Source organism: Osmerus mordax, chromosome 7 (genome assembly GCF_038355195.1).
Source record: "Osmerus mordax isolate fOsmMor3 chromosome 7, fOsmMor3.pri, whole genome shotgun sequence".
NCBI lineage: Eukaryota > Metazoa > Chordata > Actinopteri > Osmeriformes > Osmeridae > Osmerus > Osmerus mordax.
This window is the reverse complement of record NC_090056.1, coordinates 21,679,286-21,699,344: the sequence shown is the minus strand read 5'-3', so window position 1 is coordinate 21,699,344 and position 20,059 is coordinate 21,679,286. Positions and strand designations below refer to the sequence as shown.

The 20,059-nt window shown below is 44.5% G+C and overlaps 2 protein-coding genes across 5 annotated transcripts; both read left to right on the top strand.

The window, feature by feature from the left end:
- Positions 1-893: 893 nt before the first annotated feature.
- tafazzin (tafazzin, phospholipid-lysophospholipid transacylase) lies at positions 894-9,468 on the top strand. 4 transcript variants are annotated; one of them, XM_067239714.1, is made up of 12 exons: positions 1,332-1,369; positions 1,452-1,569; positions 1,730-1,868; positions 2,028-2,156; positions 3,354-3,399; positions 3,560-3,645; positions 5,779-5,859; positions 5,974-6,015; positions 6,097-6,159; positions 6,269-6,321; positions 8,562-8,639; positions 8,900-9,468. In XM_067239714.1, exons 3-12 carry the CDS (start codon positions 1,760-1,762, stop codon positions 8,999-9,001), a joined length of 789 nt encoding a protein of 262 aa, XP_067095815.1. In that variant the 5' UTR covers positions 1,332-1,369; positions 1,452-1,569; positions 1,730-1,759; the 3' UTR covers positions 9,002-9,468. The 4 variants fall into 4 exon arrangements, with proteins under 4 accessions (XP_067095816.1, XP_067095814.1, XP_067095813.1 ...); XM_067239713.1 differs by lacking the exons at positions 1,332-1,369; positions 1,452-1,569 and adding an exon at positions 899-1,010; XM_067239712.1 differs by lacking the exons at positions 1,332-1,369; positions 1,452-1,569 and adding an exon at positions 996-1,010 and having other exon boundaries at positions 1,734-1,868.
- A 2,799-nt stretch (positions 9,469-12,267) lies between these two features.
- Positions 12,268-18,688, top strand: atp6ap1a (ATPase H+ transporting accessory protein 1a). The gene is made up of 11 exons (XM_067240478.1): positions 12,268-12,469; positions 13,270-13,393; positions 14,178-14,252; positions 14,393-14,586; positions 14,746-14,786; positions 15,701-15,786; positions 16,188-16,334; positions 16,421-16,578; positions 16,798-16,848; positions 17,475-17,712; positions 18,479-18,688. Exons 1-11 carry the CDS (start codon positions 12,348-12,350, stop codon positions 18,686-18,688), a joined length of 1,446 nt encoding a protein of 481 aa, XP_067096579.1. The 5' UTR covers positions 12,268-12,347.
- Positions 18,689-20,059: the final 1,371 nt, after the last annotated feature.

Here is a 20,059-nt window from a genome sequence, read left to right as displayed (position 1 = left end):
CGGGAGTCAGAGACTTGTGTTCCCAGCTTAACGCACTGCTTCCTGTCAGACAGTGCCCGATTCCACCTGCAGGTGGGCAGGTGGACAGTGGTGGAATCGGGCACGTTCAGCTGGGAGAGCTTGTCCTGAAGCAGGGCAGGGATGATGGTGTTGAAGGCAGAGCTGAAGTCCACAAACAGGATCCTGGCATAGGATGCTGGGGAGTCCAGGTGCTGTAGCGTGAAGTGGAGGGCCATGTTAAGTGCATTGTCCACAGACCTGTTGGCTCTGTAGGAAAACTGCATGGGGTCCAGGAGGGGGTCTTTGATGGATTTGAGGTGAGCCAGCACCAGGCGCAAAAAAGACTTAATTACCACAGAGGTCAGGGCGACGGGTCTTTACTCATTTAGTCCTGTTGGCCTTGGCTTATTGGGTACAGGGATGATGGTGGAGGACTTGAGACTGACGATGTTGAACTATTTTTTAAGAATAGCTGAAACGCACATTCCAATAAGAATCAACTATAAAAAATGTAATGACTCAATCACAATTTTGTAAAATGCATCAATTTGTGTAACAAAACATTTGTTTAAACCCCTCCAGATCTGAATAATTGTGCAAATTGTTCAAGTGTAATGACCAGATTTTGTAAGCCTGTTTAAATAAAATGAGCAAATTGTTTGTATCTAATATTTACATCCTTTTCTTAGCTGTGAATTCTAAACAACAACTTTTTTTTACCGCTGTGACCTCATAAACCGGAAAAGGAGAAAACGGGAAACAGAAGCAGGAGCGCTGACAGGCATGCAGAGTCAACTTCTCCGCTTTGTCGGTGACGATAGCTAACGTAGAGGACCAGTAAGACCAGAACAAAATAACCTTCTTTAAATGATTTGTAAATTATCAAAAGAAAGAATGATTTGAAATAGCACGATTATATTTCCAAGTCAGTATGAACTACGGTACCCACAATTCATATCGATAGTAATCTCTTCCGGGGTTGATAACCTTGCTAAGCTTTCAGGCGAAAGGTAAGGTGCCAACCATCAACACTAATAATTTAATCTTTTATCGCAGAAACGTCTACAAAAGTTTTGATAACGGAGAAATACAAATCTATAGCCTAAATATTAGGTGAATGTCTTCTGAAAAATGTTAGGCTATGTGCGTTACTGTAGCTATGATCCATGCATGTTCCAGCGGCTGTGTTAGCTAGAGCTAGTCTAGCTACCTTATCTAACAGTTGAAATCCAATGATATGCATTTTGAGATCTAACAGGTACACTAACCTTGCTAAAGTAGTAGGAAATGGGTTTGTTAACGTAAGTATTCGCAGGTGTTCAACAGACTGAAAACTCTTGACAGTAGTAGCTGAGAAAGGAAAGATAAGGTAACCGTCTAACATATATTTATACAGTGCAATTAAAACAGAAAGATGAAAAGAGGGTTGAGCTTGTTCTCTCGTGCATCAGGGAGTTGTTCTTGCCTACACGTCCCACCTGCTCGGGTGCCGTCTCCCCCCGGCTTCAAGGTTGTTTCTGAAAATGAAGAGATAGAGACACAAAGAACAGCCTGCTTCCCACACCCTGTGTGAGACACCATGTTTAAGCCTGAGCACACTTCTCAGATCATAAGACAGAACTTTAATAAGCACAATGCTTAACTTTACTAAGCACAATATATTCTTTAGAACACAGTTACAAGTCAAATGTTCTGCGTGTGTGACCTGCCCATCGTTCGTGTGTGTCAGTCAGGTGGATGCCAGCTGTGGAGAGCTGCCATGCCCCTGGAGGTGAGATGGCCGTTCCCACAGTGCCCCCTGCTGCCCTGGAGGATCAGCAGCTCTCTGGTGATGGGTATGGTGGGAACCTACTCATACTTCTGGACCAGTAAGATTCCTTCTCTTAGGACACACAAGATATACAGACATAGCCAGTGGGAAATTAAGGTGGTCACGGGCCCCTAGGCTAATATTTGTGTGTCTGTCTGCAGAGTATATGAACTACCTGTCTGTCTCCAGAGTATATGAACTACCTGTCTGTCTCCAGAGTATATGAACTACCTGTCAGTTCATAACCAGGATGTCCTGTTGGACCTTGTTGACCACCGACCCCCAGACACGCCCCTTATCACCCTGTCCAATCACCAGTCCTGCATGGACGACCCTCACATCTGGGGTAAACACACACTCCTGCACACACACACTCCTAAACACACTCCTGAACATCCACACTCCAGATTACACACACACTTCTGAACACACACACACTCATGAACGAACACACATCTGAACACACACACTTTTGAACGAACACACATCTGAACACACAAACACTCCTGAACGAAGACCAGTGTTTCCCACACATAGACTAATTCATGGCGGCGCGCTGCAGAATTAACACCGGCTGCCACATATTGTATTTTGTTATTCTTCCCCCCGAAAAATTACGCTATTTAAAACATGCAGCGTATTCGTCCAGCTGCATTTCCTTTCCCTGCTCTCCCTCTGTCTCTCTGTCACTCACGCATCATTGTAAGGAAGGTTGAGCTTACTTTTAGATATGTATCTATGAACATGTCTTAATCTGCTAGACAAGTGGGTTCCTCTTCGTTCTTTTGGTGAGCAATCTCACGTGCCCTACTTACCGGCGTCATGGAGCCGACCAGCAGTTATTTAGCACTAGCGTTGCTACCTGCATATACCTACAGCTGGCAGCTCCGTTTTTCTCCTAGATTCAGACCTAGCCCCGGTAAATTTTAGAGCTAGCCAACAACTACACTTCTGTAGTAGTGCAGTAACTACTACACCCCACACTTTCCCCAGAAATATTTTCAGGCTTCAACCAGTGCTGCTCAAGCAGAAAGACAGGGTCAGGGACAGAAAGAGATAGATTCGTTAGGCATTGAAGAAAGAGTAGGAGAGGAGGACAGCATCCAACATGCCGCTGTGAGAGAGCCAGCTGAAGCAACAGGTGAGGTGGACAAACCGATGTAGAAACAGGCAGGTAAGAAAGCAGGTCTCAGGATAAGGGAACTCACTTTCTATTCTTCTGTTTCTGGCAGATAGGACTTGAATGGGGTGTGAATTTTTTATAGGGTGTTAAATGTGTGTATTTTGGGTTGGGCGTGTGAATATTTTTTGATTAATATTATTTAATATAATACAGTTCTGTGTAACCAATTATTAACAAACAAATAATTTTGACCCCCCCCCCCCCCCGGGGCGACCCCCCCCCCCCCCCCCCCACCACCACCACCACAAATTGCTTTCTAATCTGTGGGAAACACTGAACACACATCTGAACACACACTTAAAGCGTGCAATGTAATATTCTCCTTTTGCTCTTTATCTCCCTCCTCCTCCCCCTCGTTAGGGGTGCTGAGACTGAGACACTTGTGGAACTTCAATAAGATGCGCTGGTGAGTTCTGCTACTAATCTGATTGGTTCTTGTGTAACTTCTGTGTTCTCTGATTGGTTCTTGTGTAACTTCTGTGTTCTCTGATTGGTTCTTGTGTAACTTCTGTGTTCTCTGATTGGTTCTGGTGTAACATTTGTGTTCTCTGTGTATGATTGACCAGGACCCCAGCAGCTTCAGACATCTGTTTCACTAAAGAGTTCCACTCTCTCTTCTTCAGCCGCGGCAAGTGTGTGCCGGTTTGCCGAGGTTAGTGTGTGTGAATGGTGAGGTTAGTGTGTGTGTGTGTGTGTGTGTGTGTGTGTGTGTGTGTGTGTGTGTGGGTGAATGGTGAGGTTAGTGTGTGTGTGTGTGTGTGTGTGTGTGTGTGAATGGTGAGGTTAGTGTGTGTGTGTGTGTGTGTGTGGGTGAATGGTGAGGTTAGTGTGTGTGTGTGTGTGTGTGTGTGTGTATGTGCTTCTGTGATACCGGAGATTGTGTGTGTGTGTGCTGCTGTGATACAGGGAATGGTGTGTGTGTGTGTTGCTGTGATACAGGGAATGGTGTGTGTGTGTTGCTGTGATACAGGGAATGGTGTGTGTGTGTGTGTGTTGCTGTGATACAGGGAATGGTGTTTGTGTGTTGCTGTGATACAGGGAATGGTGTGTGTGTGTTGCTGTGATACAGGGAATGGTGTGTGTGTGCTGCTGTGATACAGGGCATGGTGTGTGTGTGTGTGCTGCTGTGATACAGGGAATGGTGTGTGTGTGTGTGCTGCTGTGATACAGGGCATGGTGTGTGTGTGTGTGCTGCTGTGATACAGGGAATGGTGTGTGTGTGTGTGCTGCTGTGATACAGGGAATGGTGTGTGTGTGTGTGTGCTGCTGTGATACAGGGGATGGTGTGTGTGTGTGTGTGTGCTGCTGTGATACAGGGGATGGTGTGTGTGTTGCTGTGATACAGGGAATGGTGTGTGTGTGTGTTGCTGTGATACAGGGGATGGTGTGTGTGTGTGTGTGCTGCTGTGATACAGGGGATGGTGTGTGTGTGTGTGTGTGTGCTGCTGTGATACAGGGGATGGTGTGTGTGTGTGTGCTGCTGTGATACAGGGGATGGTGTGTGTGTGTGTGTGTGCTGCTGTGATACAGGGGATGGTGTGTGTGTGTGTGTGTGTGCTGCTGTGATACAGGGGATGGTGTGTGGGTGTGTGTGCTGCTGTGATACAGGGGATGGTGTGTGTGTGTGTGTGCTGCTGTGATACAGGGGATGGTGTGTGTGTGTGTGTGCTGCTGTGATACAGGGGATGGTGTGTGTGTGTGTGCTGCTGTGATACAGGGGATGGTGTGTGTGTGTGTGTGCTGCTGTGATACAGGGGATGGTGTGTGTGTGTGTGCTGCTGTGATACATTTACATTTTACATTTACATTTATTCATTTAGCAGACGCTTTTATCCAAAGCGACTTCCAAGAGAGAGCTTTACAAAGTGCATAGGTCACTGATCATAACAACAAGATAGCCAAAAAACATCGCGAGTAGCCAAAACATGAAGCACACATTGTGAACAACCAAAGTAAGTGCCAAAGGGAAGAACCATAAGAGCATGTAGTTAAACAAGTCACAACCAAACAACATGAACAGCTATAAGTGCAAGTGTACCTGTGGAAAAAAGCAAGCAACAGTAATAAAACAATATATCACAGCGAGAACCAAAAATTTAAATCAGTTACCACTAACCACAAGAGCAACAAGTCTCTAAGCAAGAGTCATTGTGATCCTTGAGGAAACTAACATAGGGTCAAGCGAACCGTTCCTAAGTACCGTTGTACGATACAGGGGATGGTGTGTGTGTGTGTTGCTGTGATACAGGGGATGGTGTGTGTGTGTGTGTGCTACAGGGGATGGTGTGTGTGTGTGTGCTGCTGTGATACAGGGGATGGAGTGTGTGTGTGTGCTGCTGTGATACAGGGGATGGTGTGTGTGTGTGCTACAGGGGATGGTGTGTGTGTGTGCTGCTGTGATACAGGGGATGGTGTGTGTGTGTGTGCTGCTGTGATACAGGGGATGGTGTGTGTGTGTGTGTGTGTGTGTGCTGCTGTGATACAGGGGATGGTGTGTGTGTGTGTGTGTGTGCTGCTGTGATACAGGGGATGGAGTGTGTGTGTGTGCTGCTGTGATACAGGGGATGGTGTGTGTGTGCTGCTGTGATACAGGGGATGGTGTGTGTGTGTGCTGCTGTGATACAGGGGATGGTGTGTGTGTGTGTGTGTGTGTGTGCTGCTGTGATACAGGGGATGGTGTGTGTGTGTGTGTGTGTGCTGCTGTGATACAGGGGATGGTGTGTGTGTGTGTGTGCTGCTGTGATACAGGGGATGGTGTGTGTGTGTGTGTGTGTGTGTGCTACAGGGGATGGAGTTTACCAGAAAGGCATGGACTTCATCCTGGACAAGCTGAACAGAGGAGAATGGGTTCATGTCTTTCCAGAAGGTACAGCACCACTGTCTCTCTCTCTCTCCTTCCCCCTCTCCTTTCTCATCTCTCCTTTCTCTCTCATTCATCTCTTCCATCTCTAATTCCAAATCTTTCTCCTTTCCTCTCCAGGGAAAATCAACACATCAGAAGAGGCGTTACGTTTAAAATGGGGTGAGACTGATTACGATGGCTGTGATTAGTGTGGATTGTTGTGTTGTGTAGAAGTTGTGTTCTAATATGTGGATGTTTCAGGTGTGGGCCGCTTAATAGCAGAGTGCTCTCTCAACCCCATCATACTGCCTCTGTGGCACGTAGGTAAGGCTTCCTACTCACACTCTAACTCACACGCACACACACACTCTCACCCGCATGCTCGCACACATACACACACACACAGTGTATGACTGTGTTCCTTCTGTCTCAGGGATGGATGATGTTCTCCCCAACGAGCCGCCATACATCCCCCGCACTGGCAAGGTGAACACACACACAAACACACACACACACACATATTAAAAAAAAAAATATATATATATATATATATATAGGGGGTCAGGTGGCTGAGTGGTTAGGGAATCGGGCTAGTAATCAGAAGGTTGCCGGTTCGATTTCTGGACGTGTAAAATGACGTTGTGTCCTTGGGCGCTTCACTCTACTTGCCTCGGGGAGAATGTCCCTGTACTTACTGTAAGTTGCTCTGGATAAGAACGTCTGCTAAATGACTAAATGTAAATGTAAATATATATACAGTATCCCACAAAAGTGAGTAAACCCCTCACATTTTTGTAAATATTCAATTATATCTTTTCCCGTGACAACACCAAAAAAATTACACTTTGCTACAAAGTAGTGAATGTACAGCTTGTATGACAGCAGTGTTCAAAAAAACATAATCAAAAAGGTATGCTACGTGACCTTGCGTTCTGCTGCGAGTCTCCTTTCATTTCATTTGGCGCTACAAGAAGCTTAGTTTCCTGGCTAAGCAGTAGGTACCTCGCAGAAACCTCAGTTCCTGCAGAGTCTTTTCTACGCCGGCCTGCTCGTAAATCGACTCCGTACTCGCCTCTCCCTTGAGCATGTTTATATGCTCCTGAATTAAAATGCGTAGGGCTAATGCAGTTGTGGCTTATACATTTTTTACCACTAGCCATGTAGCGTAATCGGCTATTCATTTTTGCATTTATGTGGTGGCGCACCGTATATGGATTCCGGTTCCAAGTTAATATCCAAGTTAATATGCAATATTTCTCCATGTGTGTCTTTCGTTTTTATCAAGTATAGCCTACCCAATGTGTTTAATTTCGTCCAATGTATTTTTTACTTTTTATTTCACATAATAATAGGCTAAGCGTTATTCCGTCGACTTTAAGAGCCTACGTCTGAAGCTGAGCGTTTTTTCAAGTTCATTGTCTTTTCGTCATGTTCAATAAGTTTCTTTCATTAGTTTTATTTATTTAACCCTTATTTAATCTAATAGCTTAACAGTCACAATTATTGCCAGAATGTGTTGGGGTTCATGTGTTTACTGTATGCTTTGCGTCATGTCAGGCTAATTACATAATGTAACCGCATTTATAAAAATAGATTATCCGGATATTCGAAAATCATTTAGGATACTATTCGAAGAGTGAAGTCATTTCAAATCCCTAACACACACACTTCTACACGTACACACAAACGCATCTACACTTACACACACACACACATCTACACTTACACACACACACACATCTACACTTACACACACACACATCTACACGTACACACACTTCTACACTTACACACACACACACACACACACACACATCTACACTTACACACACACACACACACATCTACACTTACACACACACACACATCTACACTTACACACACACACACACACATCTACACTTACACACACACACACACACACACACATCTACACTTACACACACACACACACTTCTACACTTACACACACACACTTCTACACGTACACACACACACTTCTACACTTACACACACACACACACATCTACACACACACACACACATCTACACTTACACACACACACATCTACACACACACACACACATCTACACTTACACACACACACATCTACACGTACACACACACACTTCTACACACACACACACACATCTACACTTACACACACACACATCTACACACACACACACACATCTACACTTACACACACACACACATCTACACGTACACACACACACTTCTACACTTACACACACACACACACACACATCTACACACACACACACACATCTACACTTACACACACACACATCTACACTTACACACACACACTTCTACACTTACACACACACACACACATCTACACACACACACACACATCTACACTTACACACACACACATCTACACTTACACACACACACACACACATCTACACTTACACACACACACACCTACACGTACACACACACACACACCTACACGTACACACACACACACCTACACGTACACACACACACACCTACACGTACACACACACACTTCTACACGTACACACATATATACACCCCGGAGCTCAGGTTATCCATTCATCATCTCTGTTTATTTATGCTTCTGTCTCATGCTTGGGGACAGGGATAGCTCGGTGTGTATGTGTGTGTGCCTGTGTGTACCCATGTGTGTGTGTGAGTAAGGGAGGGAGAGTAACGACTCGGTCTCCTCCTGTAGAGAATCACCATCCTTGTGGGAAAACCCTTCAGAGTGCATCACCTGGTGGAGGAACTGAAGGACGACAACAGGAGCCAGGTACACACATATACACACACACTCACGTACGCACACATATTCTCACACATATACACACACACATATTCTCATACACACACGTGTTAATATGTGTGTATGTGTAGTGTCACTACACTTACCCATACACTGTACACACACATACAAGTATACACACCGTACACACATGCTTACACGCACATATACACACACACACATACAAACACGTACGGGCACACACACACTCACACAAACACATAAATGTAAGTGTGTTTTCCTCTCAGGTGGAGATGAGGAAGGTCCTGACAGATTTTGTCCAGGGGGAGTTTCGCAGCCTGAAGACCCAGGCAGAGGCCCTCCACTGTCAGGTCCACACCAGTACCTGAGGCCCAGGCTTCTGGTGGGACTCTACTGTGTCACAACCATCAGGATAACCACTCTTACTGAGGCACACACACACACACACACACCCTCTCACTCCTGATCCTGCAGCTGGTGCTAAGTGGCTGCTCTCCTCCAAACCTTCCAATCCTGCATTTGGCCGTCATCTCAGTACAGTTCAGTTGCAAAATCAAATTTAATCTTTTATTTAATTTGTCCTGGTTTTTGACATTGACAGTTGGTCTCTGATCATGTCTCACCAGATGCCACTCCCCCCTTTCTATATGTATATAAATAAATATGAATGTCTATTTTAGCTCAAAGAAAGATCACTTTTTATGCATTAAGGACTGATTCAAGGTTCAGTAAAAAAAAAGGTGTGGTTGTTTTCTGAACATAAATTGCCTTGTTGGGGTCAACATACTTTGCCATAAATCAGCCAATAAAGTATGGATCTTTTCTACATTCGAAACTGGTGACATGCAGATATATTTCATTTATTCTTATGACACTTAATATCTCTACACATTTCTGTATTTGACACACCATACTCGACATCCTAATCTGGCAATATCATTATCTCGCAGTTGAGGCTGACCGGCGATTCCCAACCTGTGGTCCGCTAGCGTAATACAGGTGCTGCCAAACCAATGAATACTAAAGTATGAAAAAAGAACTATCAACATTTTATATATACTGTTGGTAAATGATTATTGAAATTCTTACTCGTTTTAAATTGACATTTTGCCTTTAATTCATCATGACCAAACGACAATAGTTACGCTTACCACATTGAAGAAAGACTATCTGACATTTCCACCCTAACTTGCATACGCCCACTTCAATCCACTATGCACGCATCACTTCCGCATATTGCATAAGTGAAGTCAACAACTTCCGGTAGCGAGCAGTTGCGTTCGTTTTAAAACACAAAATGCAGTTTTGTTCAGGTGTTCTTCACAAAATGACAATTAACGATGTACATAGGATTCTATGTTGCTGCCCTAAATTTGAACCCCATTTCCCTAAAGAAAGAGGGAAAAGGGGTTCAAATTGTACGTTTCGAGCTACGTCGACGAAGGTAAGGTTTAGCTATCTAACTCACACAGTAAAAGTAGCTAGCTAGACTAGCTTTAGCTATCTAGGATTTGAGCAGTGACATTAGCTAGGCTAGCTAGCTAACTATTTTTAGCTAATTTATAATGTACTCAATTATCTGTCAGCTTGCTTGCTAGTCGTTACTGTTAACTCACATAAATAATTGGTCTGTCATAATTTTCCTTATGGATAATGTAATGTAACATATTTCTTAGTTTTGAAAAAAAATCTGAGAGGGAGAGATCTCCTGTTATGGTCGATGGAAAAAAGCGAGAAGCCGTGCAATCTGAGTGTAGGGTTAATAAGAGATCCTATAGCTAAGGGTTAACCCTTCTGCTGCCTTCGGGTCACATGACCCAAAGGTTCATAACGAACCATCGTTGTGTTTACCCAATTTTACCCAATACAAAAACAAATAAAAATAATTTTCTTTTAACCCTTGTGTTCACTTCGGGTCATTCTGACCCATCAGTCATTGTGACCCACCATCATATTGCTACAACTTTACCGCATACAAAAACAAATTGAAGCATTTTCTTTTAACCGTTGGGCTGTCTCAGACCCCCCACATTGCGAAGGTTAAAAGAAAATTATTTTTATTTGTTTTTGTATTGGGTAAAATTGGGTAAACACCGATGGTTCCTTATGAACCTTTGGGTCATGTGACCCAAAGTTTTTGTATGCGGTAAAGTTGTCGCAATACGACGGCGGGTCACAATGACTGATGGGTCAGAATGACCCGAAGATAACACAAGGGTTAACATAACCTATTAAAAGTCACGTTTTTTAACTTCACCAGAAGTTCTAGACCTGGCCTGGCCGTGGTGGTTACGCAGGGTACCTCTTTACAATGTGTGCTTACTGTGGCGCTGATGGACACGTTGTCTTTGATTGCTCTAATACATTTTGCTGTGAAAGCGAACTGTTTGGCTCCCGTGGTGTTGTTAAACGTGTGATAAACGCGAATTAAGTGAACGGATGTGTTGGGCAGCCGCAAAGATATTTGAGCTATGCAAGTGGACCACAAAGTGCAAAAGGTCGGGAATGGCTGGTATAGACAATATATAAAGACAATATAAAGTGGAAACTTCATACTCAGAAGAGGGGTGAGGACCTGTAGCTACACATCAATGAATAAACACTTTTACTGATAATCAAAATGGAGGAAAAGTAATATCTCTAATAGAACTGTGAAGATGATTTACCCATGACGGACATATGTTTTTCATTTTTATGATTGTTGAATTCTCCATACAGATGTAATCTCCGATGTAGGCCTACCCAACATCTTAATCTGGTTGCGTCATACCATCTTAATTTGGTCACATTATACCTTAACCCTTGTGCTGCCTTCGGGTCACATGACCCAAAGGTTCATAACGAACCATCGTTGTGTTTACCCAATTTTACCCAATACAAAAACAAAAACAAAAAAATTTCTTTTAACATTCGCAATGTTAAAAGTGTCACAAAATAAAATGCTTCACTTTGTTTTTGTATGCGGTAAAGTTGTCGCAATACGACGGTGGGTCACAATGACTGATGGGTCAGAATGACCCGAAGATAACACAAGGGTTAAACTGGTAAAATCACAACATCTTAATCTGGTGGCATTACATCTTAATCTGGTGATATTATTCTTAACAGAATTGCAGGACGAAATGAATAAAAGTATTAGTTTTGATACATATACAAAACTTAAGTACAGAATACAGGATTTCACGTTATTACAGACCGACTGACACTAGTCTCCATGTCTGGTCCTGGATCATTTTTTGAATAAAAATAAATTAATACAAAATTATTGCAAAAATTTTAACAAATACAATGACCGTACAATCAATTCAGCAATGAACATTAGATGAGAAACATTTTCAAGATCAGTCTAAATAATATACAACTATAAAGAAAATGACAAAAGAATCTTATATAAATGCACAAACAAATTTGTCAGTATAAAAAAAAAAAGTAAAGAGGCACAAGTTATACTATAATTAACAAAACTTTTCATATAATTCTACCAGTTTGACACTTTTTTCATTATGCGTAGATTTTAGTGTTTTAATGAGGTAATTGACGTCATTTAGAAAATGAGCAAATTTAGTTCAGCTAGACGCCACCGGATTTGAGACTGGACGTCACATTACAAAGGTCTGAGAGGACGACCTCTGGCGGCCAGTGGAGGTACTGGCGACTCCGCCGCTAGCCTTGGTCCTGGACTGACGTCATCTCTTAAAATTAGATTCTCCAAACATGGCGACTGCAAGGATGCGAGCGGTCCATCGCGCCTCGGTGCTATTTGCCGTTTTATTCGCCGTGTTACCCTCAACTACCAGCGAAGAACAGGTGCCTCTGATGCTATGGACGAGTGAAGGGTGAGTGCGGGCTTTCGGTTTTGTTGGTGCCTGTTTACTCGAGTACCGTTAACGAGTAACGTTACTTGACGTTTTGCCATTCCTAATCCAAAATATACCACCGTGTATAACAGCAACAACTACTTTTCTCGAATAAATGTTTGGTTGATTATTGCTTATGTCACATTAAACGTTGTTAATACTATTATTCTACGCTGATCTAGCTCGATGATTTCCTGAAAAGGCAACCATCAATGATTTAGCGCACAGCAGGTGTGTAGCAGCTAGTGCTATGTACGTTCACTGTAGACGGCTCTGATGACCGTCCCTGCAGCCGTTCAGAGAACCGAGGTGACCAACAAGGAATTTAAGGTTTCGGTTACGTTTAGCTTCATTATGCAAGGCCGCATCATACTGCCGGTTTATCTGCTCGTGGAACCTGACCGGTTCGATCCTACACTACGGTAGAACGGCTTGGTAGCTAATATTACTTAATGTATTTTTTTTTTTTATCAGACGCTTTTATCCAAAGTCACATACAAATAGTGCACTGGTATAGAATGTACAGCAGAAAGTCAAGGATCAGAAGTGCAACGGTATTTCAGTGGTCGATCAAGGAACGGTCTATAAGCACAGAGCAAAGTAACTATTATCTCAGCTAACAGGCACCAACAGTAAAATATCTCAAGGAACCTATAGGTCAACAGTAACCTCAACTACACTATTACATAGTACAAGTCTTATGAGACAACAGTACAATAGGATCTCAAGTATAGCATGCAGAGAGAGGACCAGGTGTTACAGTCCATCCTTGTCTGCAGCAGGTCTGCTGCCCCGCCCCTGCCCCCAGCAGGTCACATTGTGGGCAGCGCTCAGCTGGGCTCTTACCTGGAGACGGCCCTGAACTCCTCCCCTCGCAACCTCCTCCTCTTCCTGCAGGACAAGGTGAGAGAGCCCCGACTCCAGACCCGTCCTCTGGGGTCATCTCCTGGAGGAATTTGTAGTCACTACTTGTTCTGTGGTGATATGCTGGCCCTACACTCTGTTCTGCCTATGTCTAACCTCTCTCACCCTCTCTCTCTATTTCTCTCTCAGCCTCTCACCCTCTCTCTCTCTCACCCCCTCTCTCACCTTCTCACTCACCTTCTCTTACTCTCACCATCTGTCTCTCTCACCCTCTCTCTCTCACCCTTAATAATAATGTACTACTAGTGCTATTTTCCTCATTGAAGCATTCAGGCATCTATCTCTTCTGGGAGGAAAAATTGTAGCTAACAAACTCATCAGAAAATATAATCAAGAATATTTTAACACATACCTAGCTTACGTAAACATTGTTGGAATTTATTTTCTTTACTGAAGTCAGTTACTTAGGGAGTCGGGCTAGTAATCCGAAGGTTGCCAGTTCGATTCCCGGTCATGCCAACTGACGTTGTGTCCTTGGGCAAGGCACTTCACCCTACTTGCCTCGGGGGAATGTCCCTGTACTTACTGTAAGTCGCTCTGGATAAGAGCGTCTGCTAAATGTAAATGTACTTGTAAATGTACTTGCCCCCGAGGCAAGTAGGGTGAAGAGCCTTGCCCAAGGACACAGCGTCATTTTTCACGGCCGGGAATTGAACCAGCAACCTTCTGATTAATAGCCTGAATCCCTAACCGCTCAGCCACCTGACTGAGTGTATATCTGAGTGTGTTCTGCTCCTCTTAATGGCTCCTCTCTGCCTGACAGATGAGTGTGGAGGACTTCACTGTGTATGGAGGAGCCTTTGGCAACAAGCAGGACAGTGCCTTTCCTAACCTGGAGGTGTGTCCTTACATCTACACACACTCACACACATGCATACACACGCTCACACACTCACTTGTATCTTGACGGTGCCCTCTGTGGCCTGTTGGGGTTAGTTTCTACTGTAACAGGGGTGTTGTTCCTGTGTTGTCCTCCAGAAGGCGCTGCTGTCGTGTTCCTCCTCTCTTGTGCTTCCTGCCGTGTCCGGACTCGCCTCCAGCGCTGTGATTGGCCAGCTGCAAGACCAGTTGGAGACCTCTCCTCTCTACATGGACGCTGACACTCTGGCCCAGCTCCGCCTCAACGCCTCTAGCCCCGCTTTGCTGGTGTTCAGACTGCCCTACAGCATTGGGTACACACACACATGGATACACACTCACACACATACACACACACATGCAGACACACAAATACATGCAGACACACACATGTAGACACATTTGGCACAACCACACTTATACACACAAACAGTAGGTATGGCTTAACTAACTGTGGGTGTGGTCTCTTTCAGGGCAGACCTGATGTCAGTGAAGGAGGTGCTCAGTGGGAACGGTGAGTTAGCTACAGTACTTCCTGTTAGCTATGGTACTTCCTGTTAGCTATGGTACTTCCTGTTAGCTATGGTACTTCCTGTCATGAAGACAGGAACGGTGAGTAAACTACGGTACTTCCTGTTAGCTACGGTACTTCCTGTCATGAAGACAGGAACGGTGAGTAAACTACGGTACTTCCTGTTAGCTACGGTACTTCCTTTCATGAAGACAGGAACAGTGAGTTAGCTACAGTACTTACTGTTAGCTACAGTAATTCCTGTCATGAACACAGGAACAGTGAATTAGCTACTGTACTTCCTGTTAGATACGGTACTTCCTGTCATGAAGACAGGAACATTGAGTTGGCTACGGTACTTCCTGTTAGCTACGGTACTTCCTGTCATGAAGACAGGAACATTGAGTTGGCTACGGTACTTCCTGTTAGCTACGGTACTTCCTGTCATGAAAACAGGAACATTGAGTTGGCTACGGTACTTCCTGTTAGCTACAGTACTTCCTGTCATGAAGACAGGAACATTGAGTTGGCTACGGTACTTCCTGTTAGCTACGGTACTTTCTGTCATGAAGACAGGAACATTGAGTTGGCTACGGTACTTCCTGTTAGCTACGGTATTTCCTGTCATGAAGACAGGAACATTGAGTTAGCTACGGTACTTCCTGTTAGCTACGGTACTTCCTGTCATGAAGACAGGAACATTGAGTTAGCTACGGTACTTCCTGTTAGCTACAGTACTTCCTGTCATGAAGACAGCTCTGCCAGAGAAACGGGCAGTTAACAAGTAGGGGCACAATAGAACAACAGAGCATTAGAACAACCGTTCTTAAAGCTGACTGACTGGTTAACTGTGGTTTAAACATTACAGTCTATCTGGTGTGTGTGCAGGGTCAGCTCATATCTGATGTGTGTTGCAGATGAGGTGATTGGTCAGGTGATGAGCATAATGAAGGCCCAGTCTGTCCCCTACACCGCCATCTACACCGCCCTCCGACCCTCACGGGTAAGTGTGTGTGTTTGATGCTTGTTGGTGTGTGGGCTTACCTTGTGTGTGTGTTTTTTTGGTTAGCAGTGGTTTTACACTGTGATATTTTCTTATCTTTAAAAAAAATCTTTTTTCTTATTTTTCTTATGGTCTCTTTCTACCTAACTCTCCTCTCTTTCTCTCACCTGTCTCTTTATCCTAACACTCCCTCTCTTCTCTCTATCTCTCCACTCTCTCCCACTCTTAATCCCTCTATTTCTCTCCACCTCTCTACCTCTCTTCTACCTCCACCTCTCTACCTCTCTTCTACCTCCACCTCTCTACCTCTCTTCTACCTCCACCTCTCTACCTCTCTTCTACCTCCACCTCTCTACCTCTCTTCTACCTCCACCTCTCTACCTCTCCATCTCTCCCTCCAGGAAGTGTCCTCTGTGGTGTTGGAGGCGGGTCTGGGCGGGGGTCGTTCTCTGCTGCAGGCACGAGGCTACGGGAGAGACCGCAACAGGAACAGGGAAAGGGAGAGGGAGAGAGAGAGGCCTGGGCTTTACCCTCCTGTGGAGTTCAAGGTAGCGGAACTGAAGCTAACACACACACACATACTCACACTCACACACACACTCATGTGGCTTGATGATGTGTTTCTCCTCTACAGAAAGATGGATCAAGCTGCATTCTGTTGTGGGCGGGGAACCTGTCGGTCAGCATCCTGCGGAGTGGCCGCTGGGAGGGGCATGACCTCACCCCCACCACCTTCGGAGAGGGCGTCACCCCCAGGCTGCAGGACTCGTCCTGTGACAAGTCAACCTCAAGGTCAGAGGTCATGGAAGGCAGGATGAAGAAGTCATAATACTGACAGGGAAGGAGGAAGTGATGTTATTAACAGGGAAGGAGGAAGTGATGTAATTGACAGGAAAGGAGGAAGTGATGTAATTGACAGGAAAGGAGGAAGTGATGTTATTAACAAGGAAGGAGGAAGTGATGTAATTAACAGGGAAGGAGGAAGTTGACAGTATTCTCTGTTGCTCTCAGACTGGTGTTGAACTATGAGAACGTCCTCGGACATCGCTCCTTCAAGCTGATGTAAGTTCACACACACACATACTCATCCACCCACACACACACTCACCCAAACACACACACACACTTACCATCATACACACACGTACACACTCACACTCATACACTCAGTATTCCCCTAAATATCCTTTAACTCTAACCCTAACCTTTAACCCTAACTTTACTGTGTGTGTGCTCCTGCCTGTGTGTGTGTCTGTGTGTGTCTATACGTGTGTGTGTGTGTCTATACGTGTGTGTGTGTGTGTCTATACGTGTGTGTGTCTATACGTGTGTGTGTGTCTATACATGTGTGTGTCTATACGTGTGTGTGTGTGTCTATACGTGTGTGTGTGTGTCTATACGTGTGTGTGTGTGTCTATACATGTGTGTGTGTGTCTATACATGTGTGTGTGTGTGTGTGTGTGTGTGTGTGTGTGTGTGTGTGTGTATCTATACGTGTTTGTCTTTACATGTGTCTGTGTGTGTCTATACGTGTGTGTGTCTATACGTGTGTGTCTATACGTGTGTGTCTTTACATGTGTGTGTCTATACGTGTGTGTGTATCTATACGTGTGTGTATCTGTACGTGTGTGTGTCTTTACATGTGTGTGTCTATACGTGTGTGTGTCTATACGTGTGTGTGTCTCCAGGTTCATCATGAAGCAGAGGCACTTCCCGGTGTCTGCACGGCGCTGGTTCACCCTGGACACGGTGGAGCTAGAGTATGATGGCACCAGGGCCACATTTAACGGCAGCCGCCACGTCTACGCACCGGCAGAATACTCGTACCGGTGTGAGTACGTCCGGAGCTCCAGCTACCCTGCACTGGTCCCGCGCTCTGACAAGGACCCCGCCAACCAGTGGAGGGTCTCCTTCCAGGACTTCCAGGTGACTCCTGCTCATGTCCTCTCCTCCTCCTCCTCCTCTATCTTCCTCCTCTCATCCTCCTCCTATCCTTTCCTCCTGCTCCACCTCTCTTCCTCTCTCTCTCTTCCTCCTTTTCCTCCACCTCCTCTCCACCTCCTCCTCTTCCTTCCCCCTCTTCTCTCCTCCTGTCAGACAAATCAGTAGGGGTGTCATCCTTACGGATGAGGCTAGGGGGCTGCACAATGAATCAAATTTTAATCACGATCACGATTTTGGCTTCCCACTATCAAATTTGCGTGATCGAGCAATATTTTAAATGCGTCATTCCGTTCACGTATCAAAGTTGTTTTTTGTTTTTTTCTAAAATGTATTTACACAATGTAAAATGGACAATAGTGCCCTGTTGAAGTTTTGCTACATTTTCTTTATTGTTTTTTTGTTTTGTTTTTCTTAATTCTTTAAGGAGATGCACTGAATTTTGTTGAATAAGAGGACCTATTTTATTTTGATGCACATATTTGTACATTAGCAGGAATGTAGCACAATATGGATGTGAAAGCAGTTATAATTAGCCTATGTGACAATAACATTTGTTTTGGTTAAAATCAACAAATAATCGTGATAATTAATCATGATCTCAATATTTATCAGAATAATCGTGATTATCATTTTGGCCATAATCGTGCAGCCCTAGTTGAGGCAGGCTGCTCTATTGCAGAATAAGAACTAACACCCAACCCCTCTCTTCTCCTTCCTCTCTCTGCCTTCAATGCTCTTTCTTCTTCAGATCCAGGGCTTCAACGTTACGGGCAGTGACTTCTCCTACGCCAGTGACTGTGCCGGCTTCTTCAGCCCAGGGATCTGGATGGGGCTGCTGACCAGCCTCCTCATGGTCCTAGTGCTCACCTACGGCCTCCACATGATCATGCAGCTGCACACCATGGACCGCTTCGATGACCCCAAGGGCCCAGCCATCTCTGTCCCCCAGACAGACTAACACACACACACACACACCACCACACACACACATACAGCCATCTCTGTCCCCCAGACAGACTAACACCCACACACACACAACACACACACATACCACACACACACACACACATAACACACAGCCATCTCTTTCCCCCAGACAGACTAACTGTCCTACTCCGCCCTGTGTGTGTCCTAACTGTCCATTGAGGGTAGTGAGAGCTTCTAGTGGCACTGTTGTTGTTGTTGTTGTTATCATTATTATTTATTCAGAAGGGTGGTGAGGTCATCCCTGTCGTGACCATAGCTTCCATGTTTACACCTCCATGTTATCTGAGACTAGGCTCCTCCTCTCCACAGCTGGGACCAGTGGTGTCAGAGAGAATCTCTGCAAACAGGAAACCAGCTCTGTAAACAGGAAACCAGCTATGTAAACAGGAACTAAGGGAGTAATCTGAGAAGAGTAGCGACAGTCTGGTTCAGTCAGTTAGCGACAGTCTGGTTCAGTCAGTTAGCTGGGCATTGTACATATGAAGACACGTAAATCATATGCATATTATGAAATGTTATTTACTGGTGAGACTTGTTGTCATCTTGTGCTTTGTTGTGTACGTGTTTACACAATGTGTAGTCTTGTTTAGGTGTTTTTTCTGAAACTAGGATGGTTCTGTAAACTACTTTCAATGTTACTAAAGGGAGGAACCTGCACCTGAGGGGAGCTCAGGGTTAAGGGCAGGGTGTGTTAGCCGCCAGGTTAAATAGTAAGCTATCTAAATTCAATAAGATATTAATAAGATACATTCAAAAATTCAAAAACACCAACTTGGATGAGGGTTGTTGACCTTGTTAAGCGGTCCATTGTCCAATTGTATTTTTTTTACTTCAAAAAAAATTAATAATTTACCCCAGAATAAAACCAGGTCCAGCTGTGATCTACTCGTGGTGATCTTCCCAGGTATGCCGCAAGGTGAACCACGAAAAGTCTTTTAGAAAATGATTCCCACTCCACAGTCTGGCATCTACACAATCTTTAGCTCATAAAAAAGAACGAGTCGTGCTAAGCTACCAAAAAAAAGTTTGTCGCTGAAATAACAGTCGATTATCGTTGCGTCTATGTTTTATGCAGAACTAGTTTCTTCAGAGCGTAATAGGATTTTGGTGGCACGGTTCGACACGTGATCGTTCTACACCAATAAGGTAGCTGCTTTTTGTCAACATGGATGGATATGTTTGGCAAATAGAGGATGGGACATTGCACGTAACAGAAATTCGGCCCCTGAGTCTTTTGCATGTGATACACTGCGGCTGCAAAAGTGCGTGTGAGACAGGCAGATGTTCATGTTTTTCTGCAAGACTGTGTTGCACAGACTTATGTTGTTGTTATAATTGTGCC